Source organism: Neoarius graeffei, chromosome 5 (genome assembly GCF_027579695.1).
Source record: "Neoarius graeffei isolate fNeoGra1 chromosome 5, fNeoGra1.pri, whole genome shotgun sequence".
Taxonomy (NCBI): Eukaryota; Metazoa; Chordata; class Actinopteri; order Siluriformes; family Ariidae; genus Neoarius; species Neoarius graeffei.
In genome coordinates, this window is record NC_083573.1 from 40,544,541 (window position 1) to 40,565,240 (window position 20,700).

General features: G+C 40.4%; 1 protein-coding gene across 2 annotated transcripts; it reads left to right on the forward strand.

Moving 5' to 3' along the window:
* The first annotated feature begins 1,458 nt into the window (after positions 1 to 1,458).
* LOC132886714 (transmembrane protein 100-like) lies at positions 1,459 to 4,211 on the forward strand. Of its 2 annotated transcripts, none has more exons than XM_060921701.1 (2): positions 1,459 to 1,850; positions 2,585 to 4,211. In XM_060921701.1, the coding sequence occupies exon 2, from the start codon at positions 2,920 to 2,922 to the stop codon at positions 3,346 to 3,348; it is 429 nt and encodes a 142-aa protein (XP_060777684.1). In that variant the 5' UTR covers positions 1,459 to 1,850; positions 2,585 to 2,919; the 3' UTR covers positions 3,349 to 4,211. The 2 variants fall into 2 exon arrangements, with proteins under 2 accessions (XP_060777684.1, XP_060777685.1); XM_060921702.1 differs by having other exon boundaries at positions 2,588 to 4,211.
* Positions 4,212 to 20,700: the final 16,489 nt, after the last annotated feature.

Genomic DNA, 20,700 nt, shown 5'->3' on the forward strand with positions numbered 1-20,700 from the left:
TTGAGATGTGTTGCTGTCATGAAATTTCAAATGAGCCAATATTTGGCATGAAATTTCAAAATGTCTCACTTTCGACATTTGATATGTTGTCTATGTTCTATTGTGAATACAATATCAGTTTTTGAGATTTGTAAATTATTGCATTCCGTTTTTATTTACAATTTGTGCTTTGTCCCAACTTTTTTGGAATCAGGGTTGTACTTTCGGTTTTGTTTGTGTTTTGTTACTCTGACCTTGCCTCACGTTTTGCTTTTGTAAATATCACACCTGCTAATAAACACTCTTCCTGCACTTAGATCCATCTACCACCACATACCTGACAGAATACTTGCAAAGCCTCTGTAAAAACAGCATCCTTATATGTGCATGCTGATTGTGCTCAAATCAGCATCTGATGTTTCCCAGAATGACTGGGTCCCAAGCACGTGCACAACTTGCTCCAAAGGATCCCCGAATGTAAACACACTTTTCAAGTCTCGGGGAAGGTTAGGCCTCTGTGTTGATGAGGCTCCCTCAAGCATTGGGGACATGGATTCAAGATAAATACATCTCAAGAGGCTTGAGAAAGGTTCCCCAAGCTTTGGGAAGTATTCCCAAGCCTATCTGCGAGTATTCACTGCTTAGTTTGCTGACGAAAACATCACCACCAAATTTCAATGCGTGCATTGAAATGTTTTGTGACGTTTTTGGCCACTCACGAGGCAGACACACCAAAAAAGCTCAGAGAATATTCGCCATGCATCGCACAATTGGTGGCGATGATGCCAATTTTTCATCGCCAAGTATTTGCAAAGCAAACCCATCACGAGCTGTAGTGTAACCAGGGCCTAAAGCGTAGACTTTCAGCAGGAAGCTGAAGTCGAAATTGAATAATTTAAAATTTGCACATACTGTTGTTTAATTGGCTTAAAATCCTCCAGGGTTAAATGCTTTTTTGCTCATTGATAAAAAATTAATCTAATGAATTTGAATATTTTATTTAAAAAACTTAAGTAAAATTAAAAACACTAGGATTTAGTTATAATCAGAAAATACTGTTAGAGTGAAGCATGTCCTCAAGTACTGTAACAATACAGGAAGAGACTACATTACTCATGATGTTACAACATTTTCTTTTGTGAGTTGCTATAAGAGAGGACTTGAAACCCTCAAACTACTCTAATGGTTTTTACATGACATACTTTTAGGTAATATTTAAGCGTTTACTGTTTGTTGGTCCTTCTCAGACTGTTGCATAAAAACAGGATAAAGACACAAGGGAAAGACCAACAGAGTGGACAGAAAGGGGAAATATCTTTTGAATGAAAAGACTAACTTTCTGCCTAGAAAACAATGCCTTCCCTCAAAGTCCAACACAGTCTTTAGCGAGAAAATGTGATGGAGAAAAGGAAGGGAGGGGATCTTAGATAAATAGGAGGTAATGGGTCATAATGATGCTTAATGACAGACATGGCATTCCTTCAGAATACAAAGAGCAATGAAAACAAACAAATGATAATGCAAATAATAACAATGGCTCAATAAAAGCCCTGGTCTCTGACCTTTTACATTCATAGTACATGTTCTTCCCTTTGAGACGCAACTCCTCCAGAGGTCATGCGATATTTAAAATTTTAAATTTCCATCTGCTTTTTTTTCCAACCCAAATTGAAGCAATCAGTTTGGGGAAAAGACTACTGTCGCTCTCAGTCACTGCATAGAATTAGTGCTTTACTGTTTCTTGGCCCCAAGGATGATTTTATTTATTGCACATCGGTAACATTTACTGAATTTGTTGGAGAAAAAAAATCTTTTTTTCATCTGTGGATGTATTTGCTTGACTGGCTGAACATTTGCAAGTGAGTTAAAAGGTAAGCAGGAATGTTTTCTCTTGGTTATCCTTTTATTCCTGATATATATTTTTTATGTCTATGTTTAAATAATTATAGTGCAAAAATCATTCAATTGTAAATATTTGTGGCTTTTTATTTTATTTTTTTCACTGATTATTTTAATTCCGTTCTTAAAATGGGATGACTGAACAGAATTGCTATTAAAAACATACTGGTACTTGTCCTGAATACTTTACTGCATACGTTTAAATGTATGGCATCCAGTAAGCAAGTTTTATCTGTTTTGGCTAAGCTAGACCAGACTGAATGTAATGTGATTTGGTTAACGTGTAAAACTCACAAGGGACTTAGTTTATAAAATTATCAGAAGCAATTCCTTATTGAAGATATATTTACAAAGTGATTACAGATTTTTTTTAATACATGCATGTCAATTTTGTGAGCAACAGCCATATTACAAATAGATATTTTATGATTTAAATGGGACTTAAGTCTGAGAGTATTATCCAGTCTTTGCTCAATAAAAGCTCTCAAAATATTACCCCCCCTTTTTTAGATTTGCGTTAGTATGAATTATGTACGCAATTGAGCAAAATCTTGTGCATTCATAAAATGTCTAGCTTGTGCACAGATTAACAATGCCAGTGAACACATAAACTAATGTATTTGCTGGCAGGAAAAGTTTGAGCCAGTATGACTGAGAGTCTTTCACACAAACAAATGCTAATCACTATTTCCTCTTGTCTGAATAGCAGGATCTAAACCAGAGACGGGGAAAAAAAAAAAAAAAAACACCTGACGCATGCCTGGTAAACCAAAAGAACTTCTAGAAGGAGCTGAAAGAAGAGGGACAGCAGCTTTTCAGTATCCCTGCTCATTTTACTTTGTGGGACTGGTATCAGGTATCAGAGAGGACTGGAAATTTCCCTGATATCCAGTTCTCTGATTTTTATAACATCCTGATGAAGGTGTGCTTGAGCATGTGTTAATAACACTGCTGTTACTGGTCACAGAAAAGAAAAGCTGGTCAGCTGGGACATACTCATCTAAGACAAGTTTGCGACACTCATTGTGATTCACATTTGCCATGGAACCAGTCCTTGATCTCTCCTCCCTCCCTCAGCCAACCCCCACAGTGACATATAACCCTAAGTCTGAAACCGTGACTTTCCCGAGTGGGGTGGTCTCTGTTGCAGGCGTCACTGTGATAACTGGGGGCACTGAGCTGTCCTGCAGCTCCTGTATGTTGGCATTTGGGTTTTGGGGTACTTTGGTTGGCCTGAGTGCACTGTGTGTAGGACTGAGGGAGTACTTTCTGCTAAATGAGGGCAACATTTCAAACCTGCTGGCTATGGGTTTGGTGATCCTAATTATAAGTCTAGGCATTATGGTTGGAGTGTTTGGGATTCGTTTCATCAAGAAGAAGACAGGGATTATGAGAAGACAAAAGGAAGAAGGAAAAGTTGTGCTGGTTAATGAGGGAGGGCAGACTGTCATAAAGAAAATGACTGTCTGAAAGGAGAGAAAGCAAAACATACATTACATGTGTTTCAGCAGAATATCATGTTTCAGTTGCACAATAGCTTTATATAGTGCCAGCATCTGTGTATTGGCATTTTTACTTGACAATAATTCTAATTCATGACTGTTGAAAATGTCAGATTCAGAGGTTTGACATATTTATTATCAGAATGCTCTGTTTTTCAGACTATACTATGACTACTGGATACTGATACAACTGTTATTCTGATAGGCTACTGATATTCACCAATCATTTTGCCTATTCAATATTACTGTTTAAAAATGAAAAAATTAAGGATATTTAACATCAAGTTTTTACTATAATGGCTCTCTCTCTCTTTCTCTCTCTCTGCTCACTAACAGAGAAAGTAACACAGGAAATAATTATCTGAATTTCCTGCAAGCAGAGTGGATACATTTAAGTGTTTCCTGTGTAAACAGAAAACAGCATGTTTAGAAACTGGTTCAGGAGTTCTGTAGGAATTCTGACATTAACTGAGATAATAAATTCTAATTTCTGTAGAAATGCAAATTAATATTTCGACATTTTCAAAAGAGAAATATGAAAATAGGTCCTCAATAACAACTTGTTTTTTTTTCTTGTAATAATTAGAACCCTGCTCGTTGCTCATGTGCGTGTGCATGTGTATGTTCACTGTTTCAGATGGGTTAAATGCAGAGAGGAATTTCACAAGTGTGTGATGAATAAAGTTGTGCTTTCTTTCTTTCTTTCTTTCTTTCTTTAGTAATCAGTATGATATTATTTTTGCCCAGTATCCTGTTGATTATTATGTGAATGCATAAACTGTTGTGTAAAATTTGTCAGGCTTAAGTATTCAATAAAATATTTTGTCTCTAGCTGCTCAGTGTTCATACTTCATGATTAAACAGCTTATCTGAATGCTTTTTCCACTTTAATAGAATAATAAAGGATTGATGTTCTTATTCATGTGAATGATTTTTCTTTTAAATGAAGATATCTTGTGTTTTTCATGTTGTTTTACACAGTAAGTGTTGTTGCCTTATAATTTCAGGATCTTGGGTTTAATCCAAATGCATGTTCTCTCCATGTCCACATGGCTTTCCTTCAGGTTCCAGTTTCTTCCCACCTCTAATAAACATGCCACTAGATGGAGTGGCTACTCTAAATTCCTCCTACTGTATGTGTGAATGTGTGTGGGATCCCATTCAGGGTGTATTGTCAAGATAGGCTCTGGATACACTACTTTTCTGACCAGTGTAAAGTGGTAAGTATGAACGAATGATTGAAGACAAATTTATTTCATTTTACTGGACAGCATATTGGTCAGCATATGAATAATTTAGCAAAAATACTTAGTCATACCGTTATTTGTCACATGCACACTTCAAGCACAGTGAATTTCATCCTCTGCATTTAACCCATCTGAAGCAGTGAACACACACACACACACACACACACACACACACACACACACACACACACACACACACACACACACACACAGAGCAGTGGGCTGCCACACACAGCGGCCAGTCAGGGGTTCGGTACCTTGCTCAAGAGCACTTCAGCCCAAGGCCGCCCCACATCAACCTAACTGCATGTCTTTGGACTGTGGGGGAAACCAGAGCACCCGGGGGAAACCCACGCAGACACGGGGAGAACATGCAAACTCCGCACAGAAAGGCCCTCGCCGGCTGTGAGGCGACCGTGCTAACCACTACACCACCGTGCCGCCAATTGGTCTGTCAACCCAAGAGAGAAAAGAAAGCTGTCCTAATCAGGAAAAGGCATCTACATGGTCAAACATGTTGTACACATATATGAGAGCAGCCATAAACCAAAGGGCACCTCAATATAAGGAAGTACAGAGTAATTATCCTGTCACAGTGATGTATAGATCTCAGAGCATTATAGTTTAAATGTGAAACCAGACTACAAAACAAGCCAGAAATAATGGAATATAGGCTCCAGCTTGCCTGCGACCCTGTAGAAGGATAAAGCGGCTAGAGATAATGAGATGAGAGATGAGATACTATGATGGTTACACTGATTTTAATACTGCTAGCAGGTAAGAACATATTCTGTAATTCTCTGCAAATATTGTAAAAAAAAAATGGTGTCAGCAAAAAGTGATTTGCTTATTTCATGATCATAATACAACCCCAAATCAGAAAATGTTGGGACCGTATGGAAAATACAAATAAAAAAAAAAGAAAGCAGTGATTTCTAAACTTACTTTGACTTGTATGTCATTGCAGACAGTATGAACCCAAGATATTTCATGTTTTGTCTCTTCCTCAAAGAAAGATAGGAAGGGATTTGGATATTTTACCCTCTATGGTGCATAATATCATTAAGCATCTTAAGAAATTCTGGAGAAATTTCTGTGCATAAAGGGCAAGGGCACAAGCCTCAGCTGAACAACCACAATGTCTGATCCTTCAGAAGGCACTGCATCAAGAACCGTCATTCATCTATAGCTGATTGTAGCAGTTCGTACGGGTGGGTGGAGCACAAAGGACGGCAGGACAGAGATCAGGTTTTAAAACAGGGGCTTTTATTGCCACACTTTTCAATGAACAATTTTCTCCAACAGACACACACACACACGACTGGCGTCTTGTTCGGGGATCAGCCCCTCTGCTCTCCGCTCTCCCTCCTTAAATAGGGCGCAGTCACTGGGAAGACACACACAAACAGGTTAATTGCAGTCAGGTGTAGTGATTCTGCCACTTACCTTCCCTGACTCCGCCCTCCTGTCACAGACCGGCGCTTGACCACGCCCCTGCTGCCACACTGATATAACTACATGGGCTCGGGATTACTTTAGCAAACTTTTGTCAAGCTCTACAATACAGAGTTACATACAGAAATGCCAGTTAAAACTTTACTGGGTGAAAAGCAAGCCTTATGTTAGCTGTGTCCAGAAGTGCTGCTGACTTCTCTGGGCTCGGAGGCATCTGGGATAGATCATCACACAGTGGAAATGTGTAATGTGGTCAGACGAATCAGTGTTCCAGGTCTTTTTTTTTTTGTAAGAAATGGACGCTATGTGCTCTGGACCAAAGACGAAAAGGACCATCCAGACTTACCAGCAACAAGTCCAAAAGTCAGGGTCTGTCATGGTATGGGGTTGTGTCAGTGCCCTTGACAAAGGTAACTTACACTTCTGTGATGGCAGCATTAATGCAGAAAAATACACTGAGATTTTGGAGCGACATATTCTGCCTTCAGGGCGACATCTTTTCAGGGAGATTTCAACAAGACAATACAAAACTACATTGTGCACACATTACAAAGGCATGGCTGTGGAAGCAAAGGGTGCCTGTCCTCTCTGTCCCCAATAGAGAATGTCTAGCGAATTTTGAAATGAAAAATGTGATTACATTGACAGGGCGACACGGTGGTGTAGTGGTTAGTGCTGTCGCATCACAGCAAGAAGGTCAGGGTTTGAGCCCCATGGCTGGCGAGGGCCTTTTTTTGCGGAGTTTGCATGTTGTCCACGTGAGTTTCCTCCGGGTGCTCTGGTTTCCCTCACAGTCCAAAGACATGCAGGTTAGATTAAAGGTGCCCTTCCACTAAAAACGTTTAATACTGGCTCTTTTTGAAATACCATAGTTCACTCCGAGTTGCATATGCATGCTGCATGTGAAAATGTAATTCTACTCCCATTCCCTGTATTAGCTTATGAAAGAAAATAGTCAGAAAAACGAGTGGATCAGAAAAAGCCATACGAAGTTAAGTCACTTCGAAAATTAGTATTCATGGCCTCGCCCACCTTGGCTTGCGACCACCCATGGGAAGAAAGCGCGAGGAGAGAGACGTAATTCGCCCCGAAGCGCGGCGCTCCGCATCAGTTTTGTTTCTAACGGCAGCTCCAGCCCGACTTTGCACGCTCGTAACTCGGGCAGGGGAGGTCCCAGCCTCCTCAGACTTGGCAGCCAGCGGCCTCTGCCCTCTCCCGAATGAAAGAGCGCTCCCAGGGCGGGCTAGCTCCGCACCATAGGACATAATTCGCCCTGACGCACGGTGCTCCGCATAAGTTTAGTTTCAACGGCGGCTCCAGCCTGACTTTGCATGCTCGTAACTCGGGCAGGAGAGGTCCCAGCCTCCCCAGACTTGGCAGCCAGCGACCTCTGCCCCCTCCTGAAGGAAACAGCACTGCCAGGGCAGGCTAGCTCCGTGCCACGGGACGTAATTCGCCCCGAGGCGCGGTGCTCCGCATCGGTTTCATTTCTAATGGCGGCTCCAGCCCAACTTTGCACGCTCGTAACTCGGGCAGGGGAGGTCCCAGTCTCCCCAGACTTGGCAGCCAGCGGCCTCTGCCCTCTCCCGAATGAAAGAGTGCTCCCTGGGCGAGCTAGCTCCGCGCCTCAGGACGTAATTCACCTAACCCTAACTCTAGGTCCCAGCCTCCCCAGACTTGGCAGCCAGCGCCCCCTGCCCTCTCCCGAATGAACCAGCGCTGTCAGGGCCCGTCAGCTCCCAGCCAGGGGACATTATTCCCCCCACACCCCCTGTGGCGAGCTCCGTTCCGTGCCTAGTGCCTTGATGAGAGCCGCTGCCGCAGGGAGTATTCAATTAAATAAATAAATAAATGAATGAATGAATGAATGAATGACTCCCTCTCAGTCACACACACGCGCGCACGCACACACACACACATGCGTTCTGGTTGGGGAGAGAGCTCCCTTCCTCTGCTCTCCCTCTCCTTTTATAGGGCGCGGTCACTGGGGAAGACACACAAACATGTTAATTCCCGTCAGGTGCAGTGATTCTGCCACTTGCCTTCCCTGACTCTGCCCTCCATTCACAGACCGACGCTCAGCCACACCCCTGCTGCCACATCTACATTGTTATTGGTCAAAACATCAATGTCGAGACTATAATAGCCAATCGAAACAGTTTTTACAAAGACACCCACATCCGCTTGTTCTGACCAACTGGAGGTAGCGTCACAGTGCTGTTAGCCAATCAGAGGTAACACGTTTACATGTCATGAATATTAATGAGTAAGAGCTGAAATCCTGTCATTCTCCCACCACCCACTCCTCCACCAAAGTAGAACAGCCTGAAACAGGAGAACCACAGCATTTTTTTCACCAAAACCGGCTCACAGGGCATTCATTCATACTAGAGACCACCGCACAATTAATGAAAAAACGATGCAAGGGGACCTTTAACTGGTGACTCTAAATTGACCGTAGGTGTGAATATGAGTGTGAATGGTTGTCTGTGTCTATGTGTTAGCCCTGTGATGACCTGGCAACTTGTCCAGGGTGTACCCTGCCTTTTGCCCATAGTCAGCTGGGATAGGCTCCAGCTTGCCAGCGACCCTCTAGAACAGGATAATGAGATGAGATGAGATTACATTGACCCTGTACTGTTGCACACCTTAAGACCTGTTTGCAGGAAGAATGGGACAAAATAACACCTGAAATGCTTCATCACTTGGTGTCTTCAGCCCTAAAAATCTTTTAAGTGTTGTGAGAAGGAATGGCAACATTATAAAGTGGTAACCGCTTTACCATCCCAACTTTTATTGAAATTGTTACAAGAATCAAAATTGCAATAAGTGTTTATTATGGGGGGGGACCCCAATCAAATTCATGAGGTAAAACATCAAATAATGTGCTGGTGTATTGCTGTGCTGGGCAGCAGGGTGGTACAGTGGTTAGCACTGTCATCTCACAGCAAGAAGGTTCTGAGTTTGAGCCCAGTGGCCAATGGGGGCTTTTCTGCGTGGAGTTTGCATGTTCTTGTGTCTGTGTGGGTTTCCTCCTGGTGCTCCAGTTTCCCCCACATTTCAAAGACATGCAGTTATGTTAACTAGCTACTCGAACTTGCCCAGAGATGTGAGGGTGCAGAAGGGAACTGGCCACCCTACTGCTGCAATTCTGGCCAAGTCAAACAAACATGGTTTGCTTCAAGCCCAGATCGGGTTGGGCAGCAACAGTGATGTATTGATACGAGTACAATACAGGTCAAAGATTATTTAAAAATCATTGCTTTCAGTTTTAATTTCAATTTCAACATACCATCCCCAGCGCTCGAAACTAACGGTGTCCTGACGTCCCGGGGACCATAAAAAATGTCATCGGGACACAAAATTATCATATCTGGGACAATCCTGGGACAATGGAAAAAAATAGATCTAGAAAAAAAGTTCTACATTAATATTATTTACAAAGCCGTAACACATACGTAGACATTCACCTAATTTGTCAATTTTAATTTTAAAACGTTAACAGCGAAAAATACATAGTAGCTACACTTTCGATGCACCTGCATCAGTAGGCTACAGAGCAGTGCATTCTGTTCTAGAATCTTCGGCCGGAGTCCGCATTATATGGACTTGGAATGGAATTGCTACCGCACACGCTGCGCCGACTCTTGCCAGAACAAAAATGCTTAAATGGTTGAAGCGGACCGACCGCGGGGAAGAAACTGAAAGCCCAGACATAACGTCTCCGGGACCTTCAGGATCCAAAGTGTCATCGCCTGGTCTGCAGGCAACGCTAGCAACTGAATGAACTTAATGAACACTGTTAGACACGTTATAAAATACAACGGGAATGATGTGGATGATATTGACGAAAGATACCGTTCAACAGAATAAGTGAGTTTTCTTGGTGTCTTTCTAGTTCAGAAAGTTTAGTCAGTCAGCAGCACAACTAGGCTAGGACCTGGCACTATGCTGATGTTGCTAACATTTGCACCCACGTTTCGGCAGCGAAAGTTCATAAGATGGATAATGGAAAGTTCATAAAAATGGGTAACGGTCTCATCTCATCTCATTATCTCTAGCCGCTTTATCCTGTTCTACAGGGTCGCAGGCAAGCTGGAGCCTATCCCAGCTGACTACGGGCGAAAGGCGGGGTACACCCTGGACAAGTCGCCAGGTCATCACAGGGCTATGGATAACGGTAATGGTGAAAATTATAAGTTGGTCTTATAAGTGCCAACAGATATTCAAGGTATAAGTAGATGAAATGAACATAAAAAGGGTCTTATTTTCAACTAAAGTGTACTGCAGATGTAGGGAGTTGAAACATTTTCTGAATGAGCTAGTTGGCCCCTTTAAATAAATGGCTATTGTTGGGGTTCACCCAGAAAGAGACCCCGATTCCTTCATGAGCCACCCTCGGATCCGGGACGAATGATAGAACGAGGGAAACAGACAAGGGAACACCTGAGTTGTTCACATGCCAGTTTATTCGCACAGTCACTTCATCAAAGATGAAAGATTACAAACACCTTTTATAACAAATCATAATCTCTCCAAACGGCTATTGTGTCTGTCAAATGTGTGTGTGTTTGTATGTGACCTCAGAGAGGGGTGTGTGTGTGTGTGTGTCTATGGGAGGGTGTGAGTGAGTGACATCATTTTGATATCTGTGTCTATGTGCTAGGTCGGCAAATCACATCTTAATTCCACATGTATGTGTGTGTGAATGAAACCTTCAATCATAAGCAAAATAATATTTCAGCAATTCAGCAATTTCATTTACGTATGTCAAAGCGCGTGAGATGTTTTTACGACAATGTTTTAAACAAAGACTATGTTTGGTCTAACAAAGAAGTGTTCTTCTCCACTGGATGAAGGTCAGGCTACACAGGAACAGTTTACTGCCATAGTATATGCAATAGTCCAAAATAATAAAGGATCTTAAAAAGCTCTAAAATATACTATAAGTAATATATACTATAATATATACTATAAAAATATAATATGAGTCTTAACTCTTTGTTCAGCAATAAGGCTACCATTACATCCAACATTAAAGTGTGTGTGTGGGTCGATCTGACACTAAAACAGACCTTGGTGGGTCCTTCAGACACTTCTCTGTTCAAAATACACATTTCATAAACAAAATGTTCCCAAACAATGTCCAGCCGAGACAGAAGGTCATTTTTAACTGAACCTTAAGTTAACTCTTAATTTTGTCACCATTTTAATAATAATACTTATAAGAATAATAAGAACTAGACCGGACAATTCCCCGGGGGAAATTGTGAGAGGATGCAGTGCGCGAAGCAATTCGGTCACGCATGTTCGCTGGCCGTGAATGTGTGACCCGCAATGATGTTTCAATGCAATGATTATGTGTGTGCTCGAGACAGCAGCCGTCATGAAGAAGAGCTATTCAAGAGTATAACCAAAGTGACTACAGGCGGAAATTAGCATGTACTGCTATAACCTGGGACAGACATCTGTCCTTACCACAAGGATAATGTTTAATTTGTGCACTGTCCCTTTTAAAAATAAAATAAACTCTAAACTCTAAGAAGAGTGTTTGTAGTTTGTATGTACGAACAGAAGTGTTCCTAATAAAGTGGGCGGCTAAGGTGAGGCTAACACACACAAGGGCTGGAGTTTTCTACTGTTTTTTTTATGAAGGACCAGGCCTCGAACAATGACAAATAACTCGACAACGGAAGCAGCTATTCACAAAATTCTTTCACACTGAGCGCTAGAAGGGTCTCCTGAATAAAATGATGTATTTTTTTGTTTGTACTCTTTAAAATAACGACACTAGAGCGATTTAAAAACGAGTGACTTTTCACTCACGTTTATAATGTGTGTCAATGAGCTAAGACACACAAGGTCTTGAATATTGTGCTGTGTTTTACTACGGACCAGACCTCGAACAATGACAAATAACTCGACAACGGAAGCAGCTATTCACAAAATTCTTTCACACTGAGCGCTAGAAGGGTCTCCTGAATAAAATGATGTATTTTTTTGTTTGTACTCTTTAAAATAACGACACTAGAGCGATTTAAAAACGAGTGACTTTTCACTCACGTTTATAATGTGTCAATGAGCTAAGACACACAAGGTCTTGAATATTGTGCTGTGTTTTACTACGGACCAGACCTCGAACAATGACAAATAACTCGACAACGGAAGCAGCTATTCACAAAATTCTTTCACAGTGAGCGCTAGAAGGGTCTCCTGAATAAAATGATGTAATTTTTTGTTTGTACTCTTTAAAATAACGACACTAGAGCGATTTAAAAACGAGTGACTTTTCACTCACGTTTATAATGTTTGTCAATGAGCTAAGACACACAAGGTCTTGAATATTGTGCTGTGTTTTACTACGGACCAGACCTCGAACAATGACAAATAACTCGACAAAGGAAGCAGCTATTCACAAAATTCTTTCAGAGTGAGCGCTAGAAGGGTCTCCTGAATAAAATGATGTATTTTTTTGTTTGTAGTCTTAAAAATAATGACACTAGAGCGATTTAAAAACGAGTGACTTTTCTATCCCGTTTATAATGCGTGTCAATGAGCTAAGACACACAAGGTCTTGAATATTGTGCTGTGTTTTACGACGGACCAGACCTCAAACAATGACAAATAACTCGACAACGAAAGCAGCTATTCACAAAATTCTTTCACATTGAGTGCTAGAAGGGTCTCCTGAATAGACTGATGTAATTTTTTTTGTCTGTATTGTTAAAAATGAGGATGCTACAGGGAGTTAAAAACGAGTGACTTTTCAGCAACGTTTATAATGGGAGTCAATGAGGCCGCTCACCTGTGCTCTCCTCACTTTGAGGCTTGTCATTCAAAAACCGTAAATCCTATCGTTTAGGTAGACACATTGTGTGAATCAGGACAAGTTTTCCTACTACTTTTGAGAAAATCATGTCTGTAGAGTGAAATTTGTGGCTGAAAACAGAGTTTAAGCGAGAAAGTTTGACCTTTTTTTTTAACCTCTCTCCACTCTGAGCTTAACGAGGTCCACTGGTGTGTAACGCAATAGACACCCATTCAAAAGCCGGATTTTCTCCCAGAACCCACATGGCGTTTGACCCGGGACTGATCCGAAAGTGTAGAACCTAGCAGAAAAGTTGAATGCCAGATCCACAGAGGAGAAGTTTTCCTACGTTTTAGAGTTTGAATCACGTCTCTAGGTGAAAGCATGCCAGAGCAGCGGACGTTTGAAAAACGTTGAAAAAGTGCTTTTTTTTCAATTAATTCCATAGAAATGAATGGGGTTTTTTTGGACGATTTTTTCGCGACTACGTCGCGAAAAAATCGTATTCTGTAGAGAAAAGTAATAGCATAGCGAGTCCGATCGAGCCGCACGTTTTGATATATTGTTTGTCTGTGTGCGACGTACGGTTATTGAGTTAATCGAAATCGAAATTTGCGTAGGAATAAGATTAAGAAGAAGAAGAAGAAGAAGAAGAAATACGTAGAAGAACAATAGTTGCAGTGCTTTGCACTGCAACCTATGGGCTCCCCTAGGGGAGCCCATAGGTTGCTGTGCTGCAGCACTGCATCCTAATAATACTTATATAAACCTAACAGGTATCTATTCATACAGTGAGATCGCCAAAGTTTAATAAACTGAAAATGCAATAACTGTAATTTTGAAGTAGATGATGTATAGGACATGTGTCGCTTGTTTCTTGTGACTTATTGTAAAAATGATATAAAGGGTTCAAAATCGCATAGTTACAAATATAATAGTAACTTCATATGATAATATTAACCACTGGTTATTTCAGAGAGGAAAAAAATGGGGACACTATTGCTTCCATTCAGGACAATACAACACAGAATTCGGGACCACTGGGGGACACAAAGAAAAAAAGTTAATTTCGAGCCCTGACCATCCCAACTTTTTCTGATTTGGGGTTGTAATGAACAAATTATGTAAATATCAGTTAAAACGTACTACATGTGTAAATGAGAAGGATCACATTTGTGTTGGATTTGTTTTTAAAATTATGGATACTTTCTTGTTTCACCTTTCACACTGCTGATGACAGACACTGGCTGAAATGATGCTTTTTTTTGTTGTTGTTCTATAATCCCAAAGAAACAAAGGACGCTTTTCTTGCTTTAGAAACCTGCCTGGCCAGGCTATGTATGACATTAATAATCATGTGACATTTACTCTGACAATAAACTCATGCATCACATGTACATGTGGTACACATTATGGCAGTCTCAGTTAACCTCAGTTTGATGATGGAAGATCTGAATTGTCTGAATGATTAAAACCACATACAAAATACAGAAGTACAAAAAGTACAGAATGTTCTATCGCTGTAGACAATTGATGTTCTATTTGAAAGATGCTCTTTACAAATATGAACCTGCTGTTTCCCTTTGCTGCCAATACACCAATTATCCAGATTTTATTGTTGCTCATTGTCTGAAAATAACTCCATACCGAACAGAATTATTTACAAGAAAAGACTTTTACTTCCTCAGGGTTCAGTCAAGAGCAGAATCTATTACTACCAGGACAGTGGCGGCTGGTGGTCTTTCAAACAGGGGAGGCTGGTCGGTTACGATATTCCCAGATTTTAAAAGAAAAAACATCAATTTTGCCCATACTCTTGCCTCTGATCTGGCTGATTGTTGGCAGGGTCACAAACTGTGAAATAACAGGTTCTTTTGGCCCATTAGCCTACTGTCCAATATACATGATGGTGGTGTTGGGGGGTATATTTTAACATTTTATATTTTGTTAAAACAAGAAAAAATGTCTGCACACTTAGATCCTTTTATTCATTAAATTGCCAAGCTTTCGGTCAGAGACCTTCCTCAGGGCACAAACAGATGGAGCATACAACAAACTAATCAATTAAGATTCATTAAGGTGCTCAGTCACACCTACACAGATGAGTTGTAGTCCAAGTGTGGGAGTTGTAGTTTTTCTGTTCTTCCTGGTTTCATATTTCCTCTACGCAAGGTAGCTAGCATTAAATTGACCCCAAATGCACCAATAAAATTACCCACCACAAAAACATCTTTTTACATACAAACTTAAGTACACACACACACACACACACACACACACACACACACACATATATAAGCAAGTGTAAGTTCAAGATAACTGCATAAACATCAGCAAGAACTTCATAAACTGCAGTTTCAAGACTTAACAAATGGTATACCTCCAATCATAACATAACACTCATGTCAAAATCTACATTTAACCCTTTGGGTTGTAGGGCATCCAATGTATGGATCCAAAACAATTCCCTTTGACATAGCACTTTATCAATGTTCCCACCCCTTAACAATTTAACTTGCTCAATACCCTGAAACCGTAGGGAAGAAACAGGGTGGGCACACTCTACAAAGTGACAAGCCACAGGGTAATTAAGATCAACCCGTCTAATCGAACTCTTATGTTCGCTGATCCTTTGTTTTAAGCTACGTGTAGTTTTTCCCACATAGACCTTATCACAGGGACATCTTAACAGATAAACAACATTCTTTATATTGCATGTAATAAAACCCTTCACGTTGTAACTTTTACCAGCCCTGGGATGTTTAAAAGTATGAGTCTTATATGTACTGTTACATTGGGCACAGTTGCCACAGGGGTAGTTACCATCCCTCAGGGGTGCTAAGAGTGTTTGAGCAGGAGCAGATCTTATACATGCTTTAACAAGCTTATTCCTGAGGTTGGGACCCCGTCTGGAGACAAACAACGGGGGGTCCTTAAATTTACCCTGGAGTGAAGGATCATCACATATTAAATGCCAATATTTCATGACTGTGTTTTTAAAACTGACCACAACCCTCTACCGAAAGGAAACGGACCGCAATTCTTTCCTGTTGGCAAGCAGCTCACATCCTAGTGCCCTAAAAACGGACTGCCCAAGAGTCAGTTCTACAGACTCAGACGGATCTGTCACTCTACTGAAGAATATGAGGAGAATGCATTAGAAATGAAACAAAGATTTTTGGCTAGGGGTTATTCCATTAAGATTGTTGAGGAGGCATACAACATTGCCCTGTCCACGCCACAGCCATATCTTCTGAAAAAAAGTGTTAAAAAAGATAAAAAGTTTTCAGTTTCTTGCATTACTACTTTTACTCCAAAATCCTACATAATTAAAAACACAGTCATGAAATATTGGCATTTAATATGTGATGATCCTTCACTCCAGGGTAAATTTAAGGACCCCCCGTTGTTTGTCTCCAGACGGGGTCCCAACCTCAGGAATAAGCTTGTTAAAGCATGTATAAGATCTGCTCCTGCTCAAACACTCTTAGCACCCCTGAGGGATGGTAACTACCCCTGTGGCAACTGTGCCCAATGTAACAGTACATACAAGACTCATACTTTTAAACATCCCAGGGCTGGTAAAAGTTACAACGTGAAGGGTTTTATTACATGCAATATAAAGAATGTTGTTTATCTGTTAAGATGTCCCTGTGATAAGGTCTATGTGGGAAAAACTACACGTAGCTTAAAACAAAGGATCAGCGAACATAAGAGTTCGATTAGACGGGTTGATCTTAATTACCCTGTGGCTTGTCACTTTGTAGAGTGTGCCCACCCTGTTTCTTCCCTACGGTTTCAGGGTATTGAGCAAGTTAAATTGTTAAGGGGTGGGAACATTGATAAAGTGCTATGTCAAAGGGAATTGTTTTGGATCCATACATTGGATGCCCTACAACCCAAAGGGTTAAATGTAGATTTTGACATGAGTGTTATGTTATGATTGGAGGTATACCATTTGTTAAGTCTTGAAACTGCAGTTTATGAAGTTCTTGCTGATGTTTATGCAGTTATCTTGAACTTACACTTGCTTATATATGTGTGTGTGTGTGTGTGTGTGTGTGTACTTAAGTTTGTATGTAAAAAGATGTTTTTGTGGTGGGTAATTTTATTGGTGCATTTGGGGTCAATTTAATGCTAGCTACCTTGGGTAGAGGAAATATGAAACCAGGAAGAACAGAAAAACTACAACTCCCACACTTGGACTACAACTCATCTGTGTAGGTGTGACTGAGCACCTTAATGAATCTTAATTGATTAGTTTGTTGTATGCTCCATCTGTTTGTGCCCTGAGGAAGGTCTCTGACCGAAAGCTTGGCAATTTAATGAATAAAAGGATCTAAGTGTGCAGACATTTTTTCTTGTTTTAACAGTCTTTTGGTTTTGTTTTGCACCTTTTCATCGTGAGTGTGGTGTGATTCGTTTAAAAGCATTTTATATTTTAAAATTGTGGCATGTTGTTTAAAAATTTATCATTTTTGAAAGCAGCTCTTTGTCAGGAACCTCAGCAGTAGAGCTGGGTGCCACACATTTCATTCAATGACACTTTCCCTATATTTTACTTATTTTGACTGAGAAATGTTTTATTGACAATTTTGATAACCCTTCACTTTTAATCCAGGTCTGTAGTGTGAAATGTTCTTGGCTGTGTTTTTGTTTAAAAATGTTTTCCAAATTGTAGCTGTGTTTAATTCATATCCAGAAAAATATATATTCCAATATAATATACTCAGCATAAACATTTTAAATAGATTCTATATTTTTGGTCCATCCATGACATATTACTAAAGTAGCCTATTTACTGTTGTTGATGTGGGTCACTTGCTGTTAGCCAATTCACTTTCTCGTACCAGGAGAGCTGAAAGGAATGAGTATTATTCCCTACCTTTTTCACCAAGTCAATTTGAGGCGTTGGTCTACCCTGCTCTTTAATTTTAATTTTTTCCTCGAAAGGAAGACTGGCAAATGGCTTCGCCAAAATTAAATCAGCAATGCTTGGCATCCGTGCGCAGCTTTCTTGCTAGCTGACTAGCCCCCTCAAGTTCAGTCACTCAAATAAATGAAATTTCTGGAACCAAGATAGCAAACTTGACGACACTATATTTACACTTTATTTACAATGAAAATATATATACAAACTAAAAAAGCTGGTAGAAACCGTATGTAATGAATGAAATCAAAATGTAAAGGCCCGGTCCCACTGCACTTACGGATGCAAAGAGGATGTAAAACGTAAAAAAAATCTTTGCCATCCGTTGGAAAACGCTATGCATCCGTTGTGTACTCATTGCATACGTGTTTCATACGCTCTATCCATCGAGCATCCGTCCACTGTGATTTCATCCGCGCAAAAAGTTTTGAGCTGCACAAAACTTTTAGAACGGATGAACTTTCCGCCGTGTACGATGTAAATCCGCGACATATACGAGCAACAAACGTTCTATGTCCGTTATCATCCGTTAAATGTCTGCTGTATCCTCTCTGCATCCTCTGGGCATCCTCGCAACTCACATCCGCTGCAGCTGAAAACGGAAAGAGGGAGGAAAGATAAGGTACATGAAACGTCTATTCATCATTAGTAGCACGGAAATAGAAAGGATGTAAGCGTATGCATCTCGTATATAAAGTATTCAAAACGGACAAAGCGTTTATATCTGGGATGTATCTCGTATATTTAGGATGTCTGGAGTATGTCTAGAGTATGTAGAAGGACACCTAGCGCAGTGAACGGTCTGCATCCGATATACATCCGCGCAACATCCCCTTTGTTTCCGTTAGGCGTACGTGATGCAGCCCCTTCATCCGCAATGCATCCACTCTTTCTGCTATGCGTCCGCTTCACAGTTATCACCGGTAACCCCTTCGGAGCTGTCATCCACTTCCATCCGCTTTCATCCGCTAGGCTTCCTATGAACATGCGTTTAACATCCCCGCTATATACTACCCACATCCGTTCTTTTCCGTTCTGTTTTCGCCAATTTTGTCCATTTCTGGAGCGGATGAAAACGGATAGAGCCACCCCCGAAATTTTGCTCGTCCGCTGTGTCCTTTTTGCATACGTTTTGTGTCCATCGGCCAGTGTGACCGGGCCTTAAGCTGATCTCTTACAATACACCGCAGCACTTGTGAATCCGCATGGGACTGAACTGAAATTCACCACTGCCTGTCTGTGGGTGATTCTCATGAAGACCTTCACATTAACAAAGTTTTTCACCTCATTTCAGTATTTTTTCAAGTTGAGAGCCTAAAATAGAGTGTGAACTTTACTATGTTGATCTTTTTTTTAATGGAAAAATATTGTAATAGAATTTTATTCTTATTTGAGGCTTACATGATCCAGAATAATTCTCATCACCGTTACAGTAAACGATGAAGCTAGATCATGAGTTAAACATTTTTTGACAATTTATTTCATATTTCCACAAACTATCCCATTAAATGAACAGCACAGTCCATGACAATTACTTTATATTTTTTTGACATTTATTTATTGCCCTCACAGTGCATGGTAATGAGAATATTGAGTAACGGTAGTGAGATACTCTTGGCTAATTTCACAAATAACCTGAAATGCTAGCAACCTATAACTTTGCCACATGTTAAAGCCTTATATTGTGATAATAATCATAAAATAATATATTTTTTTATTTTTAAAAGTAATGAGTATTAAACCATAACATTAATGATAATAGACAGTGTAATTGAGGACAGATATAGCAACATTAACATAAATATCACAAAGTAAGAGAAGAGTGAGCAACTGACCTTGTCTCCATTTTGAATCTTGTATCTGAAGTGATGCATCATGGGATAGCTGATCAATTTAAAGGCACGGTGTACTTTTTATAGGGGGGTGAAATCATGAAACGGTAATGAGAAACATTTGGTGTGGACACAGTTATTTTGTTTAAAATCAAGTACCTTTTTTTGTTCAACACAAAAAATATTAATATTATGCATAAATATAGATGTTTTAAAATAACTTTACACTGTATTTTTTTATATAAACATATAACATAACATATAACATATATAATATCCATCCTGGGCTCTGAACACTTCGATTTGGATTGTTTTGACACCCTTCCCAGCTTAAAAGAATCTCTTGGGTGTTCAGTTCATCACAAATGTGTGTTACTACCATCAGCAGTGCCAACACAGTGTTGCCAGATTGGGAGGTTTCCCGCCCAGTTGAGCGGTTTCAAGTGCATTTTGGTGGGTTTTGAACATATTTTGGGCTGGAAAACTTCAGCAGTATCTGGCAACACTGCCAGTATTCCGGAGGGGGTCTACTAGTAGCTATGCCGGATCCAAAGACGGTCCTCCTGTCAGAACATGTGTTGTGAAACGACATAAGATAAAGGTACGTAGAGCTATAGATTCTACATGATAATCATAAATGTAATCATAAAGTCGGCGTGATATCAGTCATGTATTTGCTTGTGAAAGCTTGCGGCTTTCATGTAACTGCCGCCTAGCAACGAGAGGCAAAGGGTAAAGAGGGTAGGCTATCATAGATTCTATTCGGAAGAGATCAACACAATTCTAGACTCCCAGAAGAGGAAGAGCTAGCACTAGAGAGTTCACCGGCGTTTTCATGCGCCATTTCCATTGAGTAGAACCAGAGTAGAACAGCCAGTGAACCGCAGCGTGTTCTTCCGCTGACGTCACAACATGGCCGCGAGCCACGGACCCAGTTTTCTTGCGCTGTGCAATTAAAAGTTGGATATTCGCGTAACAACAGCTTCTTTTCACGTAATTATAACATAAATCTAACATGTTTGCCATGTTGTATAGTTTATTTAAGAAA